Source organism: Chlorocebus sabaeus, chromosome 20, assembly GCF_047675955.1.
Source record: "Chlorocebus sabaeus isolate Y175 chromosome 20, mChlSab1.0.hap1, whole genome shotgun sequence".
Taxonomy (NCBI): Eukaryota; Metazoa; Chordata; class Mammalia; order Primates; family Cercopithecidae; genus Chlorocebus; species Chlorocebus sabaeus.
The window spans coordinates 61,015,577-61,043,148 of NC_132923.1; the positions used below are offsets into that span (position 1 = coordinate 61,015,577).

A 27,572-nucleotide genomic window follows, 5' to 3' on the forward strand; every position below is an offset into this window, starting at 1 on the left:
AAATCCTTGAAGTCTAAAAATCGCCAAAATCCCAATACCAAAAGACAGAAATCCCAAAAACACAGTTCTGGAAGAAATAACTTCAAAAACAATTTTAAAGACATTGCGTTGCATTTTTAAAAGGGGATTTATTTAAGAAACAAAAACACAACAGAACAATTCATAGACCACTTTACACAATAAAATAGGCAATAATAACATATATTTTTGAAAGCATAAACACTTAAGTGTACTAATGACAGTCACATAGGTATAATAACAGTTATGAGCAGACAAACTGTATTCACAAAATCATTAGTCAAAACATAGAAATTAGTCAAAAAGCAAAATGTATAAATGCATATCACTGTGGTTAGTAATTGTCTGCAACAAGCTTCATAAATACAATCATCTGAAATACCACCACGGACAATCTAAGTCTTTTGATGAGCTAGATCAAAAACTTCTATGGGTCACCACATACACAGTTGCCTGAAGAGCTGAGATTTCAAGAAATTAATTTTATCTTTCACAAATAAATGATGTACAAAAAGGACATGTCTTCATTTATCAAACAAATTTCAACATTTTTATGTATACACACAATGCTTATACACAGTCAATGCTATGATAATGAACTTCTGTAGAGTCAAATTTCTGATGTACAAGACAGCAGCAGAAGCGTCTGTCCCAGCTCTCAGAGAGAGACCAATTCAATTTCTGTATTTGCTCTCTCTGGGCCCTGGCCAGTTGCAAAGTGGTCACCAATACTGAGGGCAGATTTTCACCACCTAGTCCGCTCAGACTCACACACTAATCTCTGGAAACAACCTCACAGACATAGCCCAAATAATGCTTTACTAGATATTTTTTACTAAAGTCAAGTTGTCACCTATACTTAAATCCACAAGTCCATCTCTTGCCAATTTGGCACCCCTATGCATCTCCTTAAACCATACCTAATTTCCAAATAAAGAAAATAACAAGGTAGTAGTTCTGCCTAATATGATGCATCTAACATGATGCAACTATCTTGTGTACAACCAAAAACACATTAATCCCTTCCCTAGAATTAAGCTTTCAGGATTTCAGCATTAAGGATTTTGATCTTTCAAGATTTGAACATTGGGATCATGGCATTTGGGATTGTGTCTTTAAGGATTATGATGAATACCACATTATCACATGTATTACCTTTGGAATAAATCCACAAATTATTAATTTGAAGATGTTAATTTTAGAAACTAATACTAACAATAGCTTATTCAAGTAACAGTAAAGCACATTCTTTTTGGACAAAATATATTTAAAAAATAAAAATCAGATACAAGACAATTTTATTTTAATTCCGAGTATTTACATTGACATAATGAATAACCTTTATTCTACCAAAAAGTAAACAAATTGGGAAGGCACTGACTTTAAAATCTAGATATTGCCTAACAGAGCAGCCATTTTCTAGGATTATTAATACTTACCTTTGCATATGTTGTGTTGTCTGCAAACTGGGATAGTATAATTTGGGGGTTTTTTAAATCAATACTTGCCATTCCTATTTCACCTCTGGCAAGTCCTCTCCCTTCTACAACAGCTACAATAACTGATGGGCAGTGTGCAGAAATCGCAGATGAGGATGAAGCTGTAAATTTTTAAATAAAGATATAAACATTGATAATAATCATTTCTATTTTTTAATTTTTTTTTTTTTTTTTTTTTTTTTTTTTTTTTTTGAGACGGAGTTTTTCTCTTGTTGCCTAGGCTGGAGTGCAATGGCGTGATCTCGACTCACCACAACCTACACCTCCTGGATTCAAGTGATTCTCCTGCCTCAGCCTTCCAAGTGTCTGGGATTACAGGCATGCAACACCATGCCCGGCTAATTTTTGTATTTTCAGTAGAGACAGGGTTTCGCCATGTTAGTCAGGCTGGTCTCAAACTTCTGACCTCAGGTAATCCACTCGCCTCGGCTTCCCAAAGTGCTGGGATTACAGGCATGAGCCACCACACCCAACCTGATAATAATCATTTCTCATTCTTTCACATAAGATCTTAAAGCATATCTAGTCTAGGACATGGCTACTGTTATTAACAGACAAGGAAATAACCATTTTTTTCTCATCAAAAAATAACTTTTCATTACTAGACCAAATAAAAATGTTAATTCTCAGAGCATTTTGCCAAAAAGTGACTTCACAATTAGAAATAACAAATTTTAAATTGTCTTATTTTCTACTTTATTGGAATGGAGTCATAAAAGGACTTGGGTCAGAAAACAGATTATTTACCTTATTCTGTCATTTAAAAGCTATTTGGAGACTGGGTGTGGTGGCTCAACCCTGTAATCCCAGTACTTTGGGAAGCCGAGGTGGGTGGATCACCTGAGGTAAGGAGTTTGAGATCAGCCTGCCCAACATGGCAAAACCCCATCTCTACTAAAAATACAAAAATTAGCCAGGTGTGGTGGTGTGTGCCTGTAATCCCAGCTACTGGGGAGGATGAGGCAAGAGAATTGCTTGAAACTGGGAGGTGGAGTTTGCAGTGAGCTGAGATTGTGCCACTGCACTCCAGCCTGGGTGACAGAGTGAGACTCCATCTCAAAAAATAAAAAAATAAAATAAAAGCTATTTGGGACTGGGCATGGCAGCTCACCTGTAATCCTGGCACTCTGGAAGGCCAAGGTGGGAGGATTACTTGAGCCCAGGAGTTTGAGACCAACCTGGACAACATAACAAGATGTTAGCTCTAATAAAAACCCTGAAAAATAGTTAAGTGCAGTGGCATGTATCTCCATGGTCCCAGTTACTGAGGAGGCTGAGATGGGAGGCTTGCTTGAGCCCAGGAGGTTGAGACTGCAGTGAGCTGTGTTCATGCCACTGCACTCCAGCCTGGGTGACAGAGCAAGAACTTCTCAAAAAAAAAAACAAAAAAATTAAGCATTATATAACTATGAATTCCAATTATGAGATACCTGTGTAATGTGGAAATTAAAATTATAATAACATATCCAACATTTATTAAGTGCTTACTAAGTGTCAAGAATGTTCTAAGTTCTTTAATTAGTTTAACTCACATAATTATTACAACAATCCTATTAAATAGACACCATCATTTTCTCCACCTAGCTATAAGGAGACTGAGGCATCAATGTAACTGGTAGAGACAGCATTTGCACCCAGGCAGTCTAGTTCCACAGCTGGTGCTATGAACCATTACATACATTACTGATTTTGAGATCTGTGCCTTACAAACTATGAATGCTCAGGTAAATTTTTTAAACTTTTAAAACTACCATTTCTTCATCTATAAACTAGAAATACCAAACTTTTTCACAAGATTATTATAAGAATTAATGTAATCATATAGAAGTGTTCTATAAAGTATATGAAATTACTCAAATATAGGGCATTATTAGCATATGAAAAAGGTCAGACTAAAAATTTATTTTTTCTTTGTTTTTTTTTCCACACCAAAAATTTCTAAAATTCTATTTTCAAAGATGCAAACTAGTCTTTTGTTCCCTTGTCAACCTTTTAATTAACTCCTTTTCCTCCCTCTTTTCCCTCCCTGACCTGGATTCATTTCTTCTTCCATTCTTCTATTACAATGCCCACAAAAAACTTAAGTATTTATGCTATCTGAGTCAACAGTAAACTTAGGGATTCACTTAAAAATCTATGTGTTCAGGTCTCAGAAACCTTTTCCCCATGAATGTTATGTTATAAATGGTGATTAAGTTTATATTAAACCTACAGAAGTCAGTTTAAGCTCTGTAATAGAGTATGACCTTCCTATTTTTAATTAGAAAATAAATACCAAGTACCAGTTGAAATTCAGTACACATAGAAGACATTTCCTAGAAGGTTTTAAAAGTACATTTATGCTGTTATCTCTCTGTTGTAAATAATATAATAATGAGCATCCTAATGCATAAAGCTTTTTTCTGGTTTTCTTATTATTTCCTTAAAATGCACCCTTAGAACTCAAATTACTGAAACAAAGCATATTTTTAAGGATCTCAGATATATTGCCAAATTTCTTTTGAGAACTGGACTAATTTTTAATTCCATCAATAGTGTATGAGGAAAGCCAATCTTACTGTATCCTCGTCATTACTAACTTCTAGAATTCATTATGACTATGATTATTGGCTAATTTAATGGACTGCCACTTAAATCTGTGTTTTTAAAAGTACTACTGAAACTGAACATAATTTAATATATCCATCGTTATCTATATTGTTTCCTTTTTAGAGACGTTTACATCATTTTATACAATGTTTACTAGGTCTTAAGGTTTTCTAGTATATTTTTATGAGAAATGTGTAAATCAATGACAGTAATTTACAGTTGCTACTAATCTTGATACTTCCGTTATCTCAAAAATTTCTATTTTTGCATAGACAATCTTTCTCTGTATAATTTCTTCCACTGCTTTTCTGCTAAGAAACTCCTCCTTTCTTGCTTGAGATATTCTATATTCATTACTATTTTCTTATACTTTTTGACTTTTTTTTTTTTTTTAAACAGTCTGGCTCTGTCACCCAGGCTGGAGTGCAATGGCATGAAATCATGGCACACTGCAGCCTCAAACTCCTGAGGTCAAGTGGTCTTCCCATCTTAGCCTTCTGAGTAGCTAGAATGACAGTCATGCCACCACACCTGGCAAATTTTAATTTTTTTTTGTAGAGACGAGGTCTCACTTGTTGACCATGCTGGACTGCCTTCAAGCAGTTCTCCCATCTTAGTTCCCCAGTGTTGGGATTATAGGCATGAGCCACCAAGTCCGGCCTGTTCATTTTGATCTCTCATCTGGGCAGAATTTTCAGCAGTACATTTGGTTGTTTACCATGTCTGGAATGAGAGATGGCCAGAAGTACAGATTTAGATTCATTTATAAGCAGTTGATAATGGTTTACCTAGATGGCTGGGACTTGGAAGAAATATGATTGACAGATTGGTGACAAGATCATTTGAGCATATAAATGGATCTCTAAGATTTAAAACATAAATCTTAAATTTAAAATTTAAAATATTTGTATCCCATGTGAATGTCTACCATCTATGTAGAGGAAATTCTTAATCAAGAGGACAAAATAATGCAATCTATAGATACCAGTTAGCCTCTTATTTCAATTCACCCTAAAGGATCTGTTGGTTCAGTATAACTATAATTTCAATCAAAACCTCAATGTGTTTTTTGGTGGAGCTTGAAAGCTTGGCCCAAAATTGATATGGAAAAGCAAAGGGCCAAGAAGAACCAAGGCTACTCTAAAGAAAAATAAGGTAGCCTGTGGAGAGTAATGGTGGTAGGGCTGTCCTACAATATATTAAGACTTATAATAAAGCTAAAGATGGTGTGATATTGGCACACAGCTAGACATAATGACCCATCGGAGTTAAAAAAGAACTGGAAACATAACAGAAAAGGCTAGGCGCTGTGGCTCATGTTTGTAATCCCAGCACTTTGGAAGGCTGAGGTGGGCGGATCACAAGGCCAGGAAATCGAGACCATCCTTGCTAACACGGTGAAACCCCATCTCTATTAAAAATACAAAAAATTAGCCGGGCATGGTGGCGGGTGCCTGTAGTCCCAGCGACTTGGGAAACAGAGCCAGGAAAATGGTGTGAACCTGGGAGGCGGAGCTTGCAGTGAGCCAAGATCGCACCACTGCACTCCAGCCTGGGTGACAGAGCGAGACTCCTTCTCAAAAAAAAAAAAAAAAAAAAAAAAAAATTAGTATTCAGAATATATAGCGTATTGCTACAAATCCAGAAAAATAAGCCTAAAGAAAAATGAGTAAAAGACATGAACATTAATTTAACAGAATATTATTAAAGATATATAGCCCAAAGTACAGAAAAAGATAATCTCACTAGTAATTAGGAAAATGCAAACTCAGACTATAGGTAGTATTTAACTGTTAGGTTGAAAAATACTGAGTCTGACAATATCAAATGTTGAAGTGGACTTTTACACATTATTAATAGAGCATACTATAATAACCAATAAATTAACCAATAAAATTATGATTATGATTATTGGCTAATAATAATCTTATGATGATGATGATCATTAAATTGGCCAATAATCATAATAAATTTTAGAAGTTAGTAATGATGAGGATAGAGTAAGATTGGCTTTCCTTATACACTATTGATGGAATTAAAAACTGGCCCAGTTCTCGAAAGAAATTTGGCAATATATCCGAGATCCTTAAAACATGGTAATTTTGGCCAGGCGTGGTGGCTCACAACTGTAATCCCAGTACTTTAAGAGGCCGAGGTGGGCAGATCACTTGTGGTCAGAAGCTCAAGATCAGCCTGGCCAACATGGCAAAACTCCATTTCTACTAAAAAACCAAAAATTAGCCGAGCATGGTGATGCACGCCAGTAATCCCAGCTACTTGGGAGGCTGAGGCAGGAGAATCACTTGAACCCAGGACGTGGATGTTGCAGCGAGCCGAGATGGCACCACTGCACTCCAGCCTGGACAAAAGAATGAGACTTCGTCTCAAAAACAAAACAAAAAATGGTAATTAAAAAAAATAATAAAAAAGGTAATTTCCCTAATTTCCCTATGTTTCAGTAATTTGACTTCTAAGGGTGCGCTTTAAGGAAATAATAAGAGACCCAGAAAAAAGCTATATGCATTAGGATGCTCATTATTATGTTATTTACAACAGAGAGATAACAGCATAAACGTATTTTTTGAACCTTAGAGATGTCTTTTGTATGTCTGGTGAATTTCCACTGGAACTTGGTATTTATTTTCTACTTAAAAATAAAAAGGTCAGGGTCAGGAGTGGTGGCTCACACCTGTAATCCCAGCACTTTGGGAGGCCAAGATGGGCGGATCATGAGGTGAGGAGTTCAAGACCAGCCTGACCAATATGATGAAACCCCATCTCTGTTAAAAATACAAAAGTTAGCCGGGCGTGGTGGCAAGCGCCTGTAGTCCCAGCTACTCAGGAGGCTGAGGCAGAAGAATCACTTGAACCTGGGAGGCAGACGTTGCAGTGAGCCGAGATCACACCATTGCACTCCAGCCTGGGTGATACAGTGAGATTCTGTCTCAAAAAATTAAAAAAACAAAAAACAAAAAACAGAAGGTTATATTCTACTACAGTGCTAAAACTGACTTCTGTAGATCTAATATAAACTTAACCACCATTTATACATTGGTAGAACTACTTTAAAAAGTAATTTATCATTATCTTGTAAATATATGCATTTACATAACACACCCTATAACCAAGAAATTCTGTTGTATATACCTTAGAAAACTGTTATACATGGAAACCTATTTTATCTATCTGCTCTTCAAGAAAATCTCACAGATTTAGATAAAAATTAAAATTTAAGTATAAAAAAACCACTCACTAGTAATATCAGGGTCAACTTTTAGATTTAAATGACATCACATATAAAAGGGAGAGGTTTCTCTTTCTTGTGTGTTTTTTGTCAGAATGGTTAAAATAATGTAGACCTGCATTTATTACCAAACAATATCAGAAACTATGTTGCCTTATTAATCTAGACTCAAATTTTTGATAGAGGTAAACTAATGTATTTATTTTTCATTCATATCAGTTATAGATAAATTCAAATAAACTCGATAACCCTAATTTATAATTTACAAAACTTTTAAGTTTCAAAAGATCATCTAGGTTAATCTTCCACTTATTTTACCTGAATATCCCATTTGTGGTGTCCAGCTCTTATAACTTGATCTCTGAGGATTTCCAGTAGACAATGGAGTTTTAAGTGTTTGAGGATAATTAGTATCTCGTGCAGAAGATGAGCTGGCACCAAAAGTAAAGTTTGATGCAACTGTGTTTTCTGCATAAGCTCTTTTGTTTCCAAAGTATGAACCTAAATTTGAAAAATTAACAGTCAATTCTTAAATATTTGAATTATGCAATAATCATTATAATTTCATCATTATAATTTATACCATGTTCACTTTCTTCTTTTTTCCTTTTCTTTTCTTTTTTTTTTTTTTTTTTTTTTGAGACAGAGTCTTGCTCTTGTCGCCCAGGCTGTAGTATAGTGGCATGATCTTGGCTCTCTGCAACCTCCACCTCCTGAGTTCAAACAATCCTCCTGCCTCAGCCTCCCGAGTAGCTGGGATTACAGGCACCCGCCACCATGCCTGGCTAATTTTTGTATTTTTAGTAGAGACGGGGTTTCACCATGTTGGCTGGGCTGGTCTCAAATTCCTGACCTCATGATCCGCCCGCCTCGGCCTCCCAAAGTGCTGGGATTAGAGGCGTGAGCCATCGCGCCCGGCCACTATGTTCACTTTCTATAAAACTTCATGTGAAAATGATTTTTAAAAAAAAGATTATAACAAAATTAATGACATTATTGATAAATATACGAAAATATGCTAATATAGCTTTTGCCTCTACAAGTTCACTGCAACCACTCTGGCTAAAATCATAAATTACCCTTTAATCTTCAAATATACCAGATATGTTGCTAAGGTGTGGATATCTGTCCCCTCCAAAACTCACATTGAAATTTAATTCCCAGTGTGGCAGGAGAGAGGTGGGGCCTTTAAGAGGTGATGGGACATGAGGGCTCTGCCTTCATGAATGAATTAATCCATTCATGAGTTAATAGATTAATGGGTTATCACGAGAGTAGGGCTGGTGGCTTTATAAGAAGAGGAGGAGAGACCTGAGTTACCATGCTCAGCTCCCTCTCCATGTGATGCCCTGTACCACTGCAGGACTCTACAGAGACTCCAACAGCACAAAGGCCCTCACTAAATGTGCCTCCTTTGACCTTGGACTTCCCAGCCTCCAGACTTCCAAGAAATATGTTTTCTTTCTTTATAAATCACCCAGTTTCAAGTATTCTGTTAAAAGCAACAGAAAATAGACTAAGACATATGTTTCATTTGTATAATAATTATTAGACCTCTTTTAACCTTCTCCTGTTAATTTCTTCATTGAAATTCTCTCCCCAATGCAAATGGCATTGTAGAGTTTTAGACTCAACTGGCTTCAGTTCCTTATTTAGGTACTTATCTACTGATGTAAGATATTACCTGTTTTACAGGATTGTCATAAAATTTTTAAATAATGTACATAAACAACCTAGCATAGCCTCTTGGCACACAGAAGTTCTAAAATAAAATTTAAAATGTTTGGGCTCTGTTCTCCTATTCTCTTTGATTTCCACAACTCTCTATCTTGAATTCTCTTTAAACCACTTTTAGTTTCCTTTGCCATCTCCTTTTTCCTCTGCCTCTTAACTGTTGGCCTCCAGGGCTCTATACTTTTAAGCTTTCCCTCACAAATCAACATTATACATCTCCAGACATCTCATCTCTCCTCTTTGTTTCTATTAAAATCTATTTTCTGACAACTCTCAAGCCTTCGTATATAGCTGTAACTACTCTCTTAAATTGTAAACCAGGGGTTGCTGAACTTTTAATTTTTCCTTTTTGTCTCTGTGTGAGATTCTCGTTCTGTAGCTTAGGCTGAAATGCAGTGGTGCAATCTTGGTTAAATGCAGTCTTGAACTACTGGGCTCAAGTAATCCTCCTACCTCACCCTCCCAAGTAGCTGGGACTATAAGCTCATGCCACCATGCCAGGCTAATTTTTTGTATTTTTGTAGAGATGGGGTTTTGGCATGTTTCCCAGGCTGGTCTCAAACTCCTGGGCTCAAGTTATCTTCCCACCTCAGTCTCGCAAAATGCTGGGATTATAATCGGGAGCCACCGTGCCCAGTCTATTTTACTGTCTTATAAAGACAAGGTCTCACTTTGTCGCCCAGACTGGAGTGCAGTAGTGTGATCACAGCTCACTGCAGCCTCAAGCTCATGGGCTCAAGTAACCTCCTGCCTCAGCCTCTTGAGGAACTATGGACTATAGGTGCACCTCACCACACACAGCTAATTTTTTTTTTCTTTTTATAGAGACAGGGTCTTGCTACGTTCCCCAGGCTGATCTCAAACTTCTGGCCTCAAGCAATCCTCCCACTTCAGCCTTCCAAAGCACTGAGATTACAAGCATGAGCCACCATGCCTCAGCATAAACTTTTTTTTTTTTTTTTTTTTTTTTGAGGTGGAGTTTCACTCTTGTTGCCCAGGCTGGAGTGCAATGGCGCAATCTCAGCTCACTGCAGCCTCTGCCTCCCAGATTCAAGCAATTCTCCTGCCTCAGCCTCCCAAGTAGCTGGCATCATAGGTGTGCACAACCACACCTGGCTGGTTTTCTCCTTTTTTTTTTTTTTGTATCTTTAATAGAGGCAGGGTTTTGTCATTTTGGCCAGGCTGGTCTCAAACTCCTGGCCTTAGGTGATCCGCCCACCTTGGCCTCCCAAAGTGCTGGGATTACAGGCATGAGCCACCATGCCCAGCCCATAAATTTTTAAATAAAGGACCAGATGGCAAATATTTTAGGCTTTGTGGGCCATATAATCACTGTAACAATTACTCAGCTCTGACACTATCATAGAAAAGCAGTCATAGATAATATATAAATAAATGAGAATGGCTATGTTTCAATTAAAATGGCTTTATTTCTATATACTGAATTCTAAATTTCATATAATTTTAATATCACAAAATATTCTTTTGATTTTTTAATGCTTCAAAAGTACAAAAACCATTCTCAGCTCTATACCTGCATTGTTCAATAAAGTGGCACATGTGAGTATTTAACTAAATCAAAATTAAATACAATTTAAATTCTGTTCCTCAGTCACACTAGCAACATTTTCAAATGCTCGAAAGCCACATATGGCTACTAGTTACCATATCGGACAGCATCAGTATGAAACGTTTCTATTATTACAGAATATTCTATCAGATGATGTAGCTCTAGAACACTATATCTATCTCTTGGGCATAAACCTTTAGATATCTTCCCAGCATTCTAAATGTCCAGAAGTGAACTCTATCTTTCCCTCAAAATTATTTCTTTATTACCAGTATGGTCAGTTGTACCAGCTTGTCCCTTGTCACTCAAGTCATAAGCTTAGGAGACATTCTCAACTCCTCCTTCATCAACCCTAACATTCAGTGACTGAGTCCTAGAATTCTTTTTTTTAACATCACTAAAATTTAAATCCCTCTCTACTCCTCCCAGCCCATTTTAAGCCTGTATCTTCTTTGGTCCTTGTGTAAGTCTCCTACTTCTTCTCCTTGCTTCCAGTATTACACCTCTCTAATCTATTCTTCAAATCATCACCAGTAATCGTTCTGAAAAACAAATCTGATCAGTATGTCTTTCTTACAATTCCCATGTGTCTCCCCATACTCACCATACGGTAAAATATAACTTCATTATATGGGTTCCAGCAGGAATTAATGATACACTCAAACTGGGATAATTTGACAAAGAGAATATTTGCAAAGGTGTGGACAGGGTGTAGGCGTGTTATCATAAAGAACCAGCATAAAATGTGCTCCATTAGCATTCCTAGGCTTTAGGGAGCTAAGGAAGAGTGGTTGCCAGAAACTGGAGATGGGGAAACTGGAGATGGAGAAGGCTGTTTCTTGTTCTCAGACTACTTTTAGACTATATGCCCTTTCTTGAAACTCATTCACTTGTCTTAATTCTCCTCCTACTTCCTTGATCTCTATTTTGCTATATAATCTTCATATTCCCCACTCTGGTCCCAACATACTGGTAACTTTCAAATCCGTATTTCCCTCAAGTTTCTCTCTTCTTAGCCCTAGTTTCCTATATTCAATTATTTTAATATAAATATATGGATATCCCACAGGCTCTTCACACTCAGCATGTCCATAACAGAACTCATCATCTTCCCTCTAAAAGTTGCTTTGCCTACAAAATTCCCAGTATCAGAAACTACTACTACCATCTATCCAGTCACCAAAACCAGAGACCTCGTGTTGAACATGGGGGTCTCTGGGCAAAATTTGTCTCCCAGATCTAATTCTCACAACTATATCTACATCCAAGTTTATCTACATAGATCACTCTACTGCTCTAGCCAAGCAAAATTATTTGCAGTTTTACATGAATATTCTTTTCCTTTGCATGTGTTTTTCTCAAGAATGCACTCCAGCTTCTCTCCTCTTTCCCTTTGGCTGGCATTCTTCTTTCTACTTATTCTTCAAGACCAGTTCAAGGTGCACTTACTCTGTGAAACGTCTTTTCCCACTTTCGTCCCCATACTTTAATTATAAATACCTCAAAAATTGTAAATACCTCAAATACAGTTATCTCTTAAATGTGTATTTGTTGATTTTTAAGTCTGTCTTCTCTACTGAACCTTAAGTTCCTTGAGAGCGCAAATTATTATCCCCAGCTGCTAACATAATTTGGACCTTTGTTCACCTATTTGGGCCTTGGTTCTATCTGTAAAACAGGAACAAAAAAATCTACTCTGCAGAATTATTGTGAGGATCAAAGATACCACCTGCCTAGTAAGAAGCCAGAACAAAGAAGATACATATAAATTAGTGAATGTTATCATTACTGATAAAATAAGTGGGTGACAAAGCATCTGATGAAGAGAGGGATTAGATTGACAATGTGAACATGCATGTTGCTTTAGAGGAATTGCAAGTAGCTCAGCTTTGTTAGAAAGCAGGATAAATATTAAGAAATGATGGGGGATAAATCTGTAAAGATGAGAAACCGATCCTAATTGCTTTGGCTATCCTTCAAAAGAGTTTGATCTTTTACCTGCAGATACAGGTCTACTGATTCAAGTGGCAAGGGACATGATAAGATCATTTTCAACATAAGTAAGTAGTACAGTAAGTAAGCTAGAAGGATGGAAGAACACTTAGGAGTTTGAGGGCTAGGTGCAGTGGCTCACGCCTGTAATCCCAGCATTTTGGGAGGCTGAGGCAGGAGGATCGCTTGAGCCTAGAAGTTCGAGACCAGTCTGGGCAACGTAGGAAGACACTGTCTCTATAAAAAAAATTTTAAAAATTGCCGTCTGTAGGGGCTTTCCCCTTGGTCCCAGCTACTCGGGAGGCTGAGGTGGGAGGATCGCTTGAGCCCAGGAATTTGAGGCTGCAGTGAGTCATGATCATGCCACTGCACTCCAGCCTGTGCAACAGAGCAAGACTCTGTCTCAAAAAAAAAAAAAAAAAAAAAAAAGAAAGAAAAGAAAAGCAGAGAGGAATTTAATTAATCATATAGTGAGTTTGAGGTATCCATTAGTCCATCAATAAAAACTTCGGAAGACAGTCTGAAATAAGTCTGGAGTGTAGATGAGATCTGAGTTGTGGAGTTATTCACATCTAGGTAGAAGTGGCCTAGGAAGAAAAAAGCTTTAATGACACGCCCATAATTTGGGAACAAAGGTGAGCATAGCAATTCTCTAGGAGGTAGCAGAAAAACAGGGGCAAGTGGAATCAAGGAAGCCAAATTAAGAGAGTTTAAGAGAAGACCAGTCAAGAACATTAAATATAGGCCAGGCAGTGGTGGCTCATGCCTGTAATCCCGATGCTTGGGGAGAGCAAGGCAGGAGGAGCACTCGAGGCCAGGAGTTTGAGACCAGCCTGGGCAACATAGCGAGACTCTGTTTCTAAAACTAAAGAAATTAAGAACATTAAATGCAGCAGAAAGGCCACGAGATGAACTGAAAAATGACCACTGGAGTTGGTATTTGTTACTTTACCATTGTGTTGCAATCGTGTGTGAAAAATGGTGATGCTTTGTCATGAATAGAGACTAGTAAAATAATAAATGATTTGAAGGACATGCATCTTTTTTGTTTTGTTTGTTTTGAGTCAGGGTCTCACCGTGTCACCCAGGCTGAAATGCAGTGGCGCGATCTCAGCTCACGGCAGCCTCGACTTCCTGGACTCGCCATCCTCCCACCTCAGCCTCCTGAGTAGCTAGGACCACAGTCATGTGCCACCACACCCAGATAATTTTTGTATTTTTAGTGGAGATGGGGGATGGGGTTGGAAGGTTCACCATGTTGGCCAGGCTGGTGTAGAAAGAACTCCTGGCCTCAAGTGATCCGTCCACCTCGGCTTCCCAAAGTGTTGGGATTACAGGCGTCAGCCACCGCCCAGCCCACATCTTTTAATACTAAACATATTATTTTCCTGAATTAGATGAAATGTTCAATTTATTCTATTTTATCCCATCCTAGCAGGATTTGGAGAATTAAATTCAGCAGTCAAAGATCAGTTCACCACTTCTATCAGCAAACTAACGCACAAACTGTCATTTGTCAGACACTCTGAGGGACGTTATGTGGGATACTTCAGCCTTCCTCAGAACTGAGCCATCCACAATCAAGCTCTTGCAATAGAACCAATTTGAAAAGTCAAGGCTTCTAATCACCCAGACCAAATTCCCAGGGCACTCTGATCTCACGCCCCAACCAAACCACAACTGAACTTCACTGTGGTAACCACCACGCACGTGTCCCTGAGCCTCCATGAACTGCCGGCCTCTAGCCTCAAGGAGACTCCTCCACCCAACCACTCCTTGCCTTGGGCTGGCCGGGAGCCTGGCGCGGGGCAGGGGAGGCTGCTGCTGCTGCTCCGGTCCCCCGCGGCTCCTGACGTGCCGGGAGGGGTGGATGCAGAGGCCACCTGGCCTGAAGGGCGACTCTGAGGAGTCTCCTGGAGTCTGAAATTGTAGCGGGGACCCTGTGGTGAGCGGGTTTCTCCCGACGACGGGGAAACCGCCGGGGCAGAAGGCGAGGCTGATGAGATCTCAGGCCTCAGCATCCTCCCAAACCTTCCCTGACCCGAGAAGTGTGAGGTTTCTGAGCACCCCCTCGCATAGCCCAACTACGGAAGCTGCGCAGCTGGAAAGGGCGGGAGAACTGCGCGCCGACGCACTAAACTGCACTGCGCAGGCGCATGCAGCCTCGGCTTTCCACATGGATTCACGTGCTTCAGGTCTACGACCCTGCTTCCAGCCATTCCCAAACCCATCACTTTCCACATGAACCTCACTGGAACCTCCTCAGCCTGCAGGTATCAGACTAACCAGAACTCTGCAAGGCCCATCAGTTACCACCCAATTTGTTAGCCCCATTATTCTCACAGCACCCAATCTCCCTTATTGCAAAATGATACATGCATTTCCCACACATCCAAGCACACTAGCTTATCTTGAAATGTAGAAACCACCCAACACAGTACACCCAGTGCCTTTGACACAATGAGAACATGTAATGCTCACACAGTATAACCCACCTAAAGTTTATCTTGTGACCAAATATAGGAAAGATCTGGTTATATTATCACAAGACAGTGTGCACATAGTAGAGTAGGAAACAGGGAAAGACTAACTGGGTAAGATCTCTCAGTTAACAGTTCCCCATCCACCTATTTCTAGTACTGTGGTTTCTAATATATAAATCAGTTAATAGCATACTAGAAGTTCAAACTCCAGCTTTGCGATAGTGACCTTTAGAAAATTCCTTAAATAAGGCCAACTTACCAGATCCGTGAATTAACCATGATGCAATTATCTGGATACTGTCATATAGAAGTTATTAGAAGACATTAATTTACACCACTACTGAAATCCTGTCACTGTTGAGTATTTCAATAAACCAGTTATGCACAGCAGTTTACCCACATGCAATGGCAACAGTCCTTAAGAACGTCTCTGTTCTTGGAATAATTATGGCACAGGGTATTCCAAACATACTTGAGAAAATCTCAATTTCCATTAAAAAACCTTATTTTCAGATTGAGAACGGTGGCTCCTGCCTGTAATCCCAGCACTTTGGGAGACTGAGGCCAGAGGATCACTTCACCTCAGGAGACCAGCCTGGGGAAGACACTGCCTGCCCCCAAAATTAAAATATTAGCTGAACATGGTGGGCATGGTGACAGGTGCCTGTAGTCCCTGGTACTCAAGAGGCTGAGGTGGAAGGACTGCTTGAGCCCAGGAGTTTAAGGTTGCAGTGAGCTGTGACTGTACTACACCCCAGCCTGGGGAACAAAGGAAGACCCTGTCTCTAAAAAATAAAATTTAAAAACAGAGAATACCTCATTTTCATCAAAACTGTAAACCCCTAAAGAGTAATTGTGCCCATTTTAGGCAGGGCGTGGTGGCTCATGCCTGTAATCCCAGCACTTTGGGAGGCCGAAGCGGGCGGATCACAAAGTCAGGAGATTGAGACCAGCCGACCAGCATGGTGAAACCCCGTCTCTACTAAAATAACAAAAAAATTAGCCGGGAATGGTGGTATGAGGCTGTAGTCCCAGCTACTCAGGAGGCTGAGGCAGAATTGCTTGAACCTGGCAGGGAGAGGTTACAGCGAGCCGAGATCATGCTGCTGCACTCCAGCCTGCACAACAGATTGTCTCAAAAAAAAAAAAAAAAAAAAAAACACAGTGAATTGTACCCATTTTAGCTTTTTAAGAAAAAGATAGGTGCAAAAAAATACTGTGGCGACCATCAACTTAACTGTTAAGTGTTTCCTTATTTGAAGATAACCCCTTCCTTGGGTAATTCTGATATATAAAATGCTAAAAAAAAAAATGTACAGTCCGAATCACAACCCCATTTTAAGATGGTAGACTGCCATTTAACCTAAGTCTGTGACTAATTCAGAATAACCATATTCAAACCTATGAATCATTTCCAAATTTCAACAGCCATTTATTTTGTGCATCATTTAATTCATGTATGGGTTCTATCCACTTTCATCAGTTAACATTCTTGTTGACAAACCATTTTACATCAACTTGCTATAGAACACATGAAACGTATACATGGGAGAAAAATCAAGTAGAAACCTAGAGTTCTTCTATGTTAGCTCAGTTATTGAACATAAATAACAGACACAAAAGTATACACAAAAAACTGTAGTCAGAATAACAGGACTTTAGCATAAAAAGCAGAAAATAAAATACAGGTCTTTATTTTACAATATGTATAATTATATAATTTATTAAAATTAATTTAACACAATGTACAAAATATTAACAGTATTCATTTTTAGATTTAATAAGCACTTCAAATACAGAAATGTTAAAATGGCAAAACTATACTATGCAGCTTTCACTTTAATGAATCTAGCTCACTAGCTCAGGCTGAACATTCACTCTCTGAAGCACTTCTTCAGGCATGCAAAAGACAGGATTAACAGGTTTAATCTGTTCTTCTCCCAAAAGTGACAATCCAGCAATTCCAAATAAGGTATGAAAAGGATCCACCTATTTAAAAAAGAATATATATACAGGTTACAAAATGAAAATTTCTTTAACTTCAAATCATTAATACCTGACCTTTACCATATACTAATTTTGTTAGCAACAGGCGACAAGAAATTTCTGTAAGATTGTTCTATATCCTTCATACATTCTACAAGAAATAGAAAAAAATACTGCTTTCAAAGCAACACTCGGAATACCACCCTGGAAATCCATGGAACCATGAAGGAATGCGACACTGAAATAATTTATACAAATATGTCAGAAATATTACTTGCCATATCTCCTGGCCTGTCTGCAAATCCCCCCGTTTCTTCATCTTGACATGCTAAAATGAAATTACGTAGTTTCTCTCTATCAATCCAATGAAGTCTTCCAATTATCTTTAGGGAAGCCAGGACCCACCATGAATAGCATACATCTGGTAACTAGGAGGGAAAAAAGTTGCCACAATTTCATTCTCTTTTATTTCCCTAATTTTGAGAACAATTTAAAAGTGGATTAAGTCTCACTCTCAAGTAATCTGATGTTCTAAGTGTCAAACCATGTGGAGGGACGAAATCCAGGGATATACTGACATGCAGGGTATGAAATACTTGCTTACAATGAAAGATAATCAATTAATGGATAAGAAGAGACCAAACTCCAATTCATAGGTAACCATGCTAAATATCTCAGTACTCACTGATAAGCATGCATCTACCTTGTTTCTATCTGCAACGAACGCCTAACTCAGCCCCTTAACCAAGCTAGTAGTATAATCATGAAATCCATGGGTACAGTTCTGTTTTTCTACCAGCACTGTCCAGGTGGGTACACACCTGCTTAAAATTCAACTAAACCCTAGCTCTTCAAAATATGGTGACATAAGTCTGTAAGGAAGAAAATCCCACCCAAGGCTGCATTTTAATGAGATCCTTGAATAACGCATAGACCCATTAGAAGCTGCCCTAGATTGTGAGCAAATGCAGGCCCCGGCACGGCCACCCATTTTTCTGTTGACAGTTCCTCAGGTTTTTTATTCCACTCTGTTGTAGACAGCAACTGTGGGTGTTTCTCTGCCCATTGTTACTCAGAAAAACTGAGGTTTAAAAATAAAAATACAGGCTGAGCACGGTGGCTCATGCCTGTAATCCCAGCACTTTGGGAGGCTGAGGAGGGTGGATCACCTGAGGTCAGGGGTTTGAGACCAGCCTGACTAACATGGTGAAACCCCATCTCTACTAAAAATACAAAATTAGATGGGCGTGGTGGCGCACGCCTGTAATCCCAGCTACTGTACCACCACGTCCCATTCAGAGGGCAGGGGAACAGCAAGCTACAATCTTTGAGTCAAATCTAGACTATAGTGTAGGAATAGATTGTACATTTGTAAATCATTTAAAAATAGTCCTGGGTCAGGTGCAGTGGCTCACACCTGTAATCCCAGCACTTTGGAAGGCTGAGTCAGGTGGATCACAAAGTCAGGAGTTCGAGACCAGCCTCGCCAATATGGTGAAACCCCATCCTTAATAAAAGTACAAAAATTAGCTGTGCGCCTGTAGTCCCAGCTGCTCGGGAGGCTGAGGCAGGAGAACTGCTTGAACCTGGGAGGCAGAGGTTGCAGTGAACTGAGATGGCGCCACTTCACTCCAGCCTGAGCAACAGAGCAAGATTCCATCTCAAAAAAAAAAAAAAAAAAAAAATCTGACATATGAAATATGAGTATATCTGTCCATAATAATTTTAATTGGAACACAGTCATACCCATTCATTTCTTACCGCTTATGGCTGCACTTGCTCTACAGGAAAATTACATAGTTGCAAATGAGTATTCACTGTTTGTCCCTTACAGACCTGATATAGGGACCTATCATGTGGAGGAAAATTTAATAATATCCTCTCTCCAAACCAAATTATCTGGGTATTCCTTAAATAAGAAGACTGCAAACAAAAATTCTATAGCCTAATTTTTTAAAAATCCAATTTGCCAAAACCAACTGTCTTTAAACATGGAGATTCCTGTACAAGACTGTCTGGAAATGGACATCAGAATCAATGAGTATTTCAACTCACGGGGCTCTACTTTTGCCAAGGGGAGTCTTTTAGTAGGACACATTACTGAAAATTTATAAGAGGGAAAGTAAATAAATAAGCTCATGGCCAATTTACAATATTGAAATAGGCAAGACAAAGCTGCAGCATTCACTCAAGGTTCTAAAGCCAGCAGAACACAGCTTATCAAACAATACCTTCTCTGGCCTTCCATTGAGCCCGCCTGAAGGTAACTGTCGTTCACAAAGCCACCAGCCAAGTAAATCAGAATTTACTTGATGCAACTGACTTGTAATAGCCAGAAATCCTGTGCAACAATAGATCTAAAATTACAGACATAAAGTATATGTGTATAATAATTTCTTGACAGTAAAAGTGATAAAACTACTCAAATTATTAAAACACCACTTTATATTTTAAGGTTTTCTTCTCGATCTGACACTTAAAATTCCAAACATGCATTAATACCACATATCTGAACAAATCCAAGCATAGTATTACTAGTATGCAATTCCGTACTGAAATATTACTGTCAAAATTTCTTCATGGTTAGTAAATCACAGCCATTCACATATTCAGTGTTCTCTGACACAAGAAAGGAGGTTCATCATTTATCTCAGGGCAGAAAGAAAAATGTGGGTTTTTTTATCTGTATGGTTAGTGAAAAATTAGTGGAAAAAAATGTGTTTTGGTGCTTACAAACCTACTTATGTTTGCTTAGGTCAGAGGGATCCACTGACAGAGAAAGGTATATACTATATAAAGCAAAGCAATGAAAGCAACTAAGCAATTCTTAAGATGCCATATTACAGTCATTAACTTTATGTGTTATTTGACAAACACCGAAATAACCCATTTTCCTATTTTACTACACTTGCTTCCAAAATGACAATAAATTTTCATCTGTGTTAATAAATTACCTGCCCAGCATGGGATTCAGAACCTGGTCTACAACCAAATCCACCGTCAAAGTTCATACAGGATAAAACAAATTCAATTGCCTTTTCCACATTAATAGCATCAAGCTTCCCCTACAAACAGGAAAAAAAAAAAAAAAAAAAAAAAAAAAGCCTGTTAAATTCCAGAGTATTCAGCAGATCACACCAAAATAAATAAATAAATAAAAAATAAAAAAATCCAGAGCATTCATGAACTTTAATCATTTCAATCAAATATTCAAAGCTTACCAACAAAGCCAAAGTTGCCACCGCACAAAAAGAGAATCTTGTATCAATTTCTCCTACAATAAAAAGAGATCAAATCAAGGCAGGTGTTACCAAATCATACATGAGTCATCTAAAAACAAACTCTGCACAACTACTACTTTAAATTGAGTTCAAGCTTAACTTTTTTTTACCCTAAAGTAAAAACTTTAGGGTAGTCAGGAGGAAAGCTAAATCTGAAGTGCCTTTCCTTCCCAAGAAAATTCCTTTGTCAAAAATAACAGCAAATTGACCAGGCACAGTAGCTCTTGCCTATAATCCCAACACTTTGGGAGGCTGAGGTGGGAGAATCACTTGAGCCTAGGAGTTTGAGACTAGCCTAGGCAACATAGCAGGACCCCATCTCTACAAAAAACTTTTTTAAAAAATTAGCTGGGGCTGGGCACTGTGGCTCAGGCCTGAAATCCCAGCACTTTCGGTGGCTGAGGCAGGAGGATCACATGAGGCCAGAAGACCCCATCTCTACTAAAAATACAAAAGCCAGCCAGGTGTTGTGGTGCATGTCTCAGCTACTCTGGAGGCTGAGGCAGGAGAACTGCTTGAGCTTGGGAGGTGGAGGTTGCAGTGAGCCAAGATTGCACCACTGCACTCCAGCCTGGGCAACAAAGCTCTGCAACCCCAGCAACTCTGCCTCCTCCCACCAAAAAATAAATAAACAAACAAACAAATAGCTGCCTGTGATGGTATGAGCCTATACAGTCCCAGCTACTCAGGAGGCTGAGGCCTGAGGATCATGAGCGTGAACTGTCAAGGCTGCAGTGGGCAGTAATTGCACCACTGCACTCCAGCTTGGACAGAGCAAGACCCTGCCACAAAAAAGTAACAGCAAATTATCTTAAGCTGCTTAAAGAATGCCCAGAAAGAGAAGAAAACTAATAGAACCAAAAGTATTAGGCGATTTCTAATAATGCAATAAACTTACCCTACCTTATAAAAGTAGATTTTTCACATCCCATGAAGCAGCTGGTCTCTCTGGCCTGCACTGTGTTCATCCCTAAAGCAGAGATTATCTACATTTATCAAATAAAATTCTATTCCCTCCCTCCACTCAAATATTCAGCAAGTTTGTAAAGTTTTTTTTAGAATTTTTTTCTCTTTCCAGCAAGTAGTTTTTAAAAAACTTTACAAAGCCACCAAATATTGGGGAAAAAAAATTCCACCTACCTTATCTTTTAGACTGGCCCCCTCTGTTCCAGTGCTCCTGTATGCTGATATAACTACCACAGTGCATGCTGGAAGTTCCAGCAGACCATTAACTCCAGTTAGACCAGCTGCTTAGTGGGACCTGAAAAGATGAAAAACTTATAAACTTGTTACTAGCAAAACCAGTACATTTTAATATTGGTATTTTGGGTAGAATGGACTAAATCTGACATTACCCCAAATATCTCCAGCAAAAGAACCATCTTCTTTCTGTAGACCTTTAACATATTCCACAACTTTATTTACGTCGATAACATTAATACTGTCATACAGCGTAAGAATCTGCAATAAAGACAAGTATTAGTAAATACCCCTTTCAGGTTTATTCTAATGATCTTATGCTCAACTCTTTAAGTTGCCAAGCGCTCCTTTTGTCTCTGTGTATAGCCTTTTCTCAAATATGCAGACTCTCCTGTTATTCAATAAAATTACAGATATTATCAAAACCCAAATCTTTAAAGTATAATTTTTCTACATATAAACTTGGCATTCCAAGATACTCAAGTGTACTAACTCTCATACACACAAAGTCCTGATCTTCCCATCTCAGCACCCAGCACCAGAAAGACTTTAAACCACCAGGTAGATGTTCACTAATACCAAAATCAAATAGATCCACTTAGCTATGTAACAGTATTTACACATACTGAAGATAAAAATTTTACCCTCCAAGGTCTCAGTGTAATTTTAGAAACTCACATCAACTTTGGATTCAGCTAATACATGCCATTACATCATTGACCTTGTAGGACAGCTTCACTTGTAACAAAACTTTTTGACCAAATCCTGTTTCAATTTTCAACTCTGAAGTAAAAGAACACATTATCAAGATCGTTGCAATTTTAATTAGTATTTACCTGGACAGCACTAAGAGTGTATAAAAGATGAGGATCATGTCCGATACTAGCACTTATTCCACCACATTCATGTTGGCAAGACTTAATAAATGCCAGAATCTCTTCTCTATTCATGCGATGAAGTTGTCCCATGAGATCCATTACTGTCAGACCCCAATAGATGCCACTCATTCTTAAATACTCAGACATACAGTATTCCTAAAATAATACACAATTTCTTAAATGTGTCAGTTTGAACTGAAAACAGGTTATAAAGAGATCAAACACAAAGCTAACTTATTAGCCATGCTGCTATTTTTACCTCTCCTGACCTTAATGGCACTAATCAGTATTGAGTTTAAAATTTGTGCTGCTCAACGTTAGAGGCCATCTTCAGACACAACTATTAATCCGAAAAAAAACAATTATCTGAGAAGCACAGGATTAGTTCATCTATGGCTGACAATACAAACAGGGCTTTAGTTTCTCCCATGAGCCAAAGACAGAAAAGCATCTACTTTTTTCATCAGTGAAGTTCAGGGACAGTATTTCTTTCCAAGTACCTATACCATATTTATCGGACATCTATTTTAATGTGGACTCTGTACAAAACTTATTATCTATTAGGAAATTATATAACTTCATGAAAAATCAAAATGCCCTAAACATTATCTAAAGATTAGACGTCTACGCCCAGATAAAACAGTGGCTAATCAATGATAGATGAAAATTAGTATTAGGATTCCAGAAACAAATTTTTCCCACACTCAATAATGCATTACATTTTAAGAAGTTTTGTGGCTGGGTGGTGGCTCCTGCCTGTAATCCCAGCACTTTGGGAAGCTGGGGCAGACAGATCACTTGAGGTCAGGAGTTTGAGACCACTCTGGTCAACATAGCAAAACTCTGTTTCTACCAAAAATACAAAAACTAGCTGGGCGTGGTAGAATGCGCCTGTAATCCCAGCTATTCAGGTGGCTGACTTAAGCCCAGGAGGTGGAGGTTGTAGTGAACCCAGATTGCACCGCTGTCCTCCAGTCTGGGCAACAAAGTGAGGTTATATCTCCCAAAAGGAAAAAAAAAAGTTTTTTTAACAGGTGGTGCATCTTAATTTGCTACTAACCCAAATTCAGGGCATAGATAGCAGAGAAAGGCAGAAATGAGTCCAGCCCCATCCATATGGCCTTAACTCCATGATTGCTACTAGAGTATTTTCAAGGTTGCTACTAGAGTATTTTCAAGGTTATGGGAACCTAACACTTAAGTAAAAAATTAATACATACATCCCACAAATAGGTAGATAAGCTTAAGACAACTGAGTTTGGATACTACAGGGAAAAACATTTACTCTTAACTAAGTTGTTTACTACTTTTTGCTAAGATTGTCCCAGAGAGTTTTCCTCGAAATTTAAAAATTTAAGGTAAAACCTTTTCAAGGTCTCAGAGTAATTCTAGAGCTAAAGTGTTATTACACATCAGCAATAGATTCAGATAATATATGCCAAAACATCATTGACCTTGAAAGTATTACTTCTAACTACAAAAAGGGAAACCCGTTTTGTACCTCAAACCCTCATCTACTTTGTCTGGCAAGCCCTCTCAGTATAGGTGAATACTGCGATTCTAATAAGCCCACAATCTCAGACGTCCAAAGCACACTTAACTGAAGTTCAAAGGCACAGGAAATCCTCAGTTCTCTGCACGGAGTTGGATGCCATTTTAAGACATAAAATATAAATACTGTATCACTGCTTATGACTGTCACACTTCTTTAAAATAAACTTTCCAACATAAAATCATACATACATAATCATCTTTCTTTGAGCCATAGGATGCGATATAATCTGCATGTTTCTCCAATAATAGGGTGTCTGGTGCATCTGACTTGATAATAACATCCTTCTGTGGAGTGCCCTTTCAAAATAAAAAAGCAGTAATCCATCAATGTTTACCTCTACAATGTTCTTCTGCCCCACAGCATAGATTCAACATACATCTCAATTTTCACTTCGTTTCATCTTGTAATAGGAAAATGTTTCATTTAAAAATTGTAACTAGGGAGGCTGAGGTAGAAGATCGCTTGAGGCCAGGAAATTAAGGCTGCAGTGAACTGAGGTTGTACCACTGCACTCCATCCCGGGCGACAGGAGACCCTGACTCAAAAACAAAACAAACAAACAAAAATTCTATCTAACAAAAAAGAACTTAAGTCATTCGAGCTCCATCTTAGTCACGATTCAGGTAATTTTCAGGTCTCAGAGTAATTCTAGAGCTAAAGTATTAATAATCAACTTTAGATTCAGAATACATGCCAGCTCATCATTGACCCAAAATATTACCACCAGCATTGCTTGTTGTTCACTTTTCATTCAAAAGGTAAGTAAAAAATAAACACCATAGAATATCAAAGCTTATCATTTCAGGACAATTTACCGTTTACATGTGGCAGAGGGCATATATACATATTTTTTTTATCTAACTGGCCCTTAATTTGCAAGCGAATTTTTGCTTATCAAATGCAGGTTTCAAAGCACCTTCTAAATACCCCAAAAGTTGTTCAAATGTATTAAATAAGTAGTTCCTTTAGCTCCATCTTCTCCACCTTTAATCCGAGTCTCTGTATTTGCAGAAGTCCCCATGTGATGTGGCTCTAGTTCTTTTCGTATTTATCTTCCTCATTGAGAGTACACAGTAGTCATTATAATAGGTCATGAAGATTACCGGAAGTGATTAAGTACCGAGTTTTCCTCTGATCCCACTAAAAATCTTAAAGCGAGACCACATCACTAACGATTTTAAAGACATTTTTGACATCCCCCCTCCAAAAAAAAAAAAAAAGGCCACCCATCAGCCCCAGCTTTTTAGAGGGTTTAAGAAATCGGGCTGCTCAACTCTAACAGGCCCTCCCTACAGAAGGCCTGGATAAAATCAGAAGCGGCATTGCCCGCGAGGTCTGCAAAAAATGCTGAGTAATATTTCACACTCAAAAAATCTTCAAGGCCTGTGTCTTAATCATTCTCCAGCACCAGGAAACCAATCCTAGGGTGACCAGTATGCTTAACCCTACTCAACCCTACCCTACCCCACCCTACCCTGTCTGCTACCAACCCATCAGGACAGCAGCGGTTGACTCACACTCACCATGTCTAACAGGGAAAAGAGAGATCAGGGTCAGTTCCTGGGTATACTTAGGAGCCCGGCGCCTGCGCAGATGCGCCACACAAGGCCCCATGGCGCTCCGATATAGCTGACCACACTTTCGCCTGCAAGGCAGAACAGTTCCATGGCTGCCGTAGGACCCCACTGATGGCTCATAGGTGTCTTCACTGCCTGCGTTCAAAGTCCCGCGACCATATTCTTGTCCCAAAGTCCCTCCGATTTGTCCAGAAACAGTTTTAAATAATATTTAAATATTTGAGTTGCTTTTAAGAAATCATTTGTTCTAGTTGGACGTGGTGGCTCACGCCTGTAATCCCAGCACTTTGGGAAGCCGGACGGCAGGATTGCTTGAGCCTAGAAGTGTAACCACCCAATATTGGGGTTCACTCTGCCTGCTGCTGACGGGGAGCCCATTTATCAAGACAGGGGAATTGCAGTGGAGAAAGAGTAATTCGTGCAGAGCCAGCTGTGCAGGAGACTGGAGTTTTATTCTTACTCAGTCTCCCCTACTAGTCATCAGAGTTTTTAAAGATAATTTGGCGAGTAGGGGCTTCGGAAGTAGGGAGTGCTGATGGGTCAGGTTAAAGATGGACTCATAGTGGGTAGAAGTGAGTTTTTCTTGCTGTTTTCTGTTCCTGGGTAGGATGGCAGACTGATTGGGCCAAATTACCAATCTGGGTGGTTTCAGCTGATCCATGGAAAGCAGGGTCTGCAAAATATGTCAAGCACTTATCTTAGATTTTACAATAGTGATGTTATCCCCAGGAGCAATTTGGGGAGATTCAGACACTTGGAGCCAGAGGCTACATGACCTCTAAACTGTAATTTCTAATCTTGTAGCTAATCTGTTAGTCCTGCAAAGGCAGACTGGTCCCCAGGCAAGCAAGCAGTTTTTTTGGGAAAGGGATATTATCAATTTTGTTTCAGAGTCAAACAATAAACTGAATTCCTTCCTAAGTTGGTTCAGCCTAGGCTCAGGAATGAACAAGGACAGCTTAAAAGTTAGAAGCAAAATGGAGTCGGTTAGGTCTGATTTCTTTCACGGCCATAGTTTCCTCGGCTATAATTTTGCAAAGGCAGTTTCAGGAGATCCAGACCAGCCTGGGCAATGTGCAAGACCCCGGTCTCTGCAATTAATAAAAATATGAGCCAGAAGTGGTTGCCCAAGCCTGTGGTTTCAGCTACTGTGGAGGCTGAGGTGAGAGAATTACTTGAACTCTGGAGTGGGGGGTGGAGGTTACAGTGAGCGGTGATCATGCCACTGCACTGCAGGGTGTGAGACAGAACAAGACCCTGTCTCAAAAAAATAAAAATAAATCATTTGTTCTTGAGGCCCTTTACACTCTGAAAATCTGAAATGGCTGTTAATTAGTAGAGTGCCTGTTTGCACATAGTAAGTGTTCAATGAATCTTTTAAAAATGAATATTAATGAAATGTTCACATTTCCTTCCTGTTTGTCTTGTCCATCTCAAGGTCCAGCCCTATACCCGCCTCCCCCACAAACACAGACCACCCTCCCCCCACCACCACGACCACCACAAACACTTCTTCAGAGAGTGCTAATAGTAAAAATATTGGAAGTTACTTTTTTTTTTAAATTGCACTTTAAGTTCTAAGGGTACATGTGCACACCATGAAGGTTTGTTACATGGGGATACATGTGCCAGGTTGGATTGCTGCACTCATTAACTCATCATTTACATTAGGTATTTCTCCTAATGCTATCCCTCCCCCTGCCCCCTACCCCATGACAGGCCCCAGTGTGTGATGTTCCCCGCCCTGTGTCCAAGTGTTCTCATTATTCAATTCCCACCTATGAGTGAGAATATGTGGTGTTTGGTTTTCTATCCTTGTGATATGTTGCTCAGAATGATGGTTTCCAGCTTCATCCATGCCCCTGCAAAGGACATGAACTCATCCTTTTTATGGCTGCATAGTATTCCATGGTGTATATGTGCCACATTTACTTAATCCAGTCTATCTTTGGTGGACATTTGGGTT

General features: G+C 39.0%; 2 protein-coding genes and 3 non-coding genes across 6 annotated transcripts in view; all 5 read right to left on the reverse strand.

The window, feature by feature from the left end:
- The window catches only part of MSH4 (mutS homolog 4), a 116,079-nt gene extending 99,643 nt beyond the window's left edge, over nt 1-16,436 (reverse strand). The window contains exons 1-3 of the mRNA XM_007978253.3: nt 14,427-16,436; nt 7,669-7,851; nt 1,458-1,618 (exon numbers count right to left, since the gene is read on the reverse strand). Of these exons, the coding sequence (XP_007976444.3) occupies nt 1,458-1,618; nt 7,669-7,851; nt 14,427-14,667 (585 nt within the window). The 5' untranslated portion in view covers nt 14,668-16,436. The remainder of the gene's footprint in view (nt 1-1,457; nt 1,619-7,668; nt 7,852-14,426) is intronic.
- A 101-nt stretch (nt 16,437-16,537) lies between these two features.
- On the reverse strand, nt 16,538-25,641 carry RABGGTB (Rab geranylgeranyltransferase subunit beta). 2 transcript variants are annotated; one of them, XM_007978256.3, is made up of 9 exons: nt 25,553-25,637; nt 24,218-24,325; nt 22,433-22,630; nt 21,752-21,857; nt 20,337-20,389; nt 20,070-20,180; nt 19,347-19,472; nt 17,394-17,543; nt 16,538-17,118 (listed from the first exon to the last, which is right to left on the reverse strand). In XM_007978256.3, the coding sequence occupies exons 1-9, from the start codon at nt 25,553-25,555 to the stop codon at nt 16,978-16,980; spliced, it is 996 nt and encodes a 331-aa protein (XP_007976447.1). In that variant the 5' UTR covers nt 25,556-25,637; the 3' UTR covers nt 16,538-16,977. The 2 variants fall into 2 exon arrangements, with proteins under 2 accessions (XP_007976447.1, XP_007976448.1); XM_007978257.3 differs by lacking the exon at nt 17,394-17,543 and having other exon boundaries at nt 25,553-25,641.
- LOC119626452 (small nucleolar RNA SNORD45) lies at nt 22,246-22,318 on the reverse strand. The gene has a single exon (XR_005242619.1). It is a non-coding gene; the product is annotated as a small nucleolar RNA SNORD45 (small nucleolar RNA).
- LOC119626450 (small nucleolar RNA SNORD45) lies at nt 23,846-23,929 on the reverse strand. Its single transcript, XR_005242615.2, has one exon. It is a non-coding gene; the product is annotated as a small nucleolar RNA SNORD45 (small nucleolar RNA).
- LOC119626451 (small nucleolar RNA SNORD45) lies at nt 24,661-24,739 on the reverse strand. Its single transcript, XR_005242617.1, has one exon. It is a non-coding gene; the product is annotated as a small nucleolar RNA SNORD45 (small nucleolar RNA).
- Nucleotides 25,642-27,572: the final 1,931 nt, after the last annotated feature.

Bases quoted from the DNA above. Each gene is read 5' to 3' on its own strand.
- RABGGTB (XM_007978256.3), bottom strand. The intron at 21,858-22,432 runs GTAAATACTAAT...TCTTTATTGCAG, and splicing joins ACACTCTTAGTGCTGTCCAG to ATTCTTACGCTGTATGACAG. The intron at 20,181-20,336 runs GTAAGCTTTGAA...TCCTGTTTGTAG, and splicing joins TGGCAACTTTGGCTTTGTTG to GGGAAGCTTGATGCTATTAA.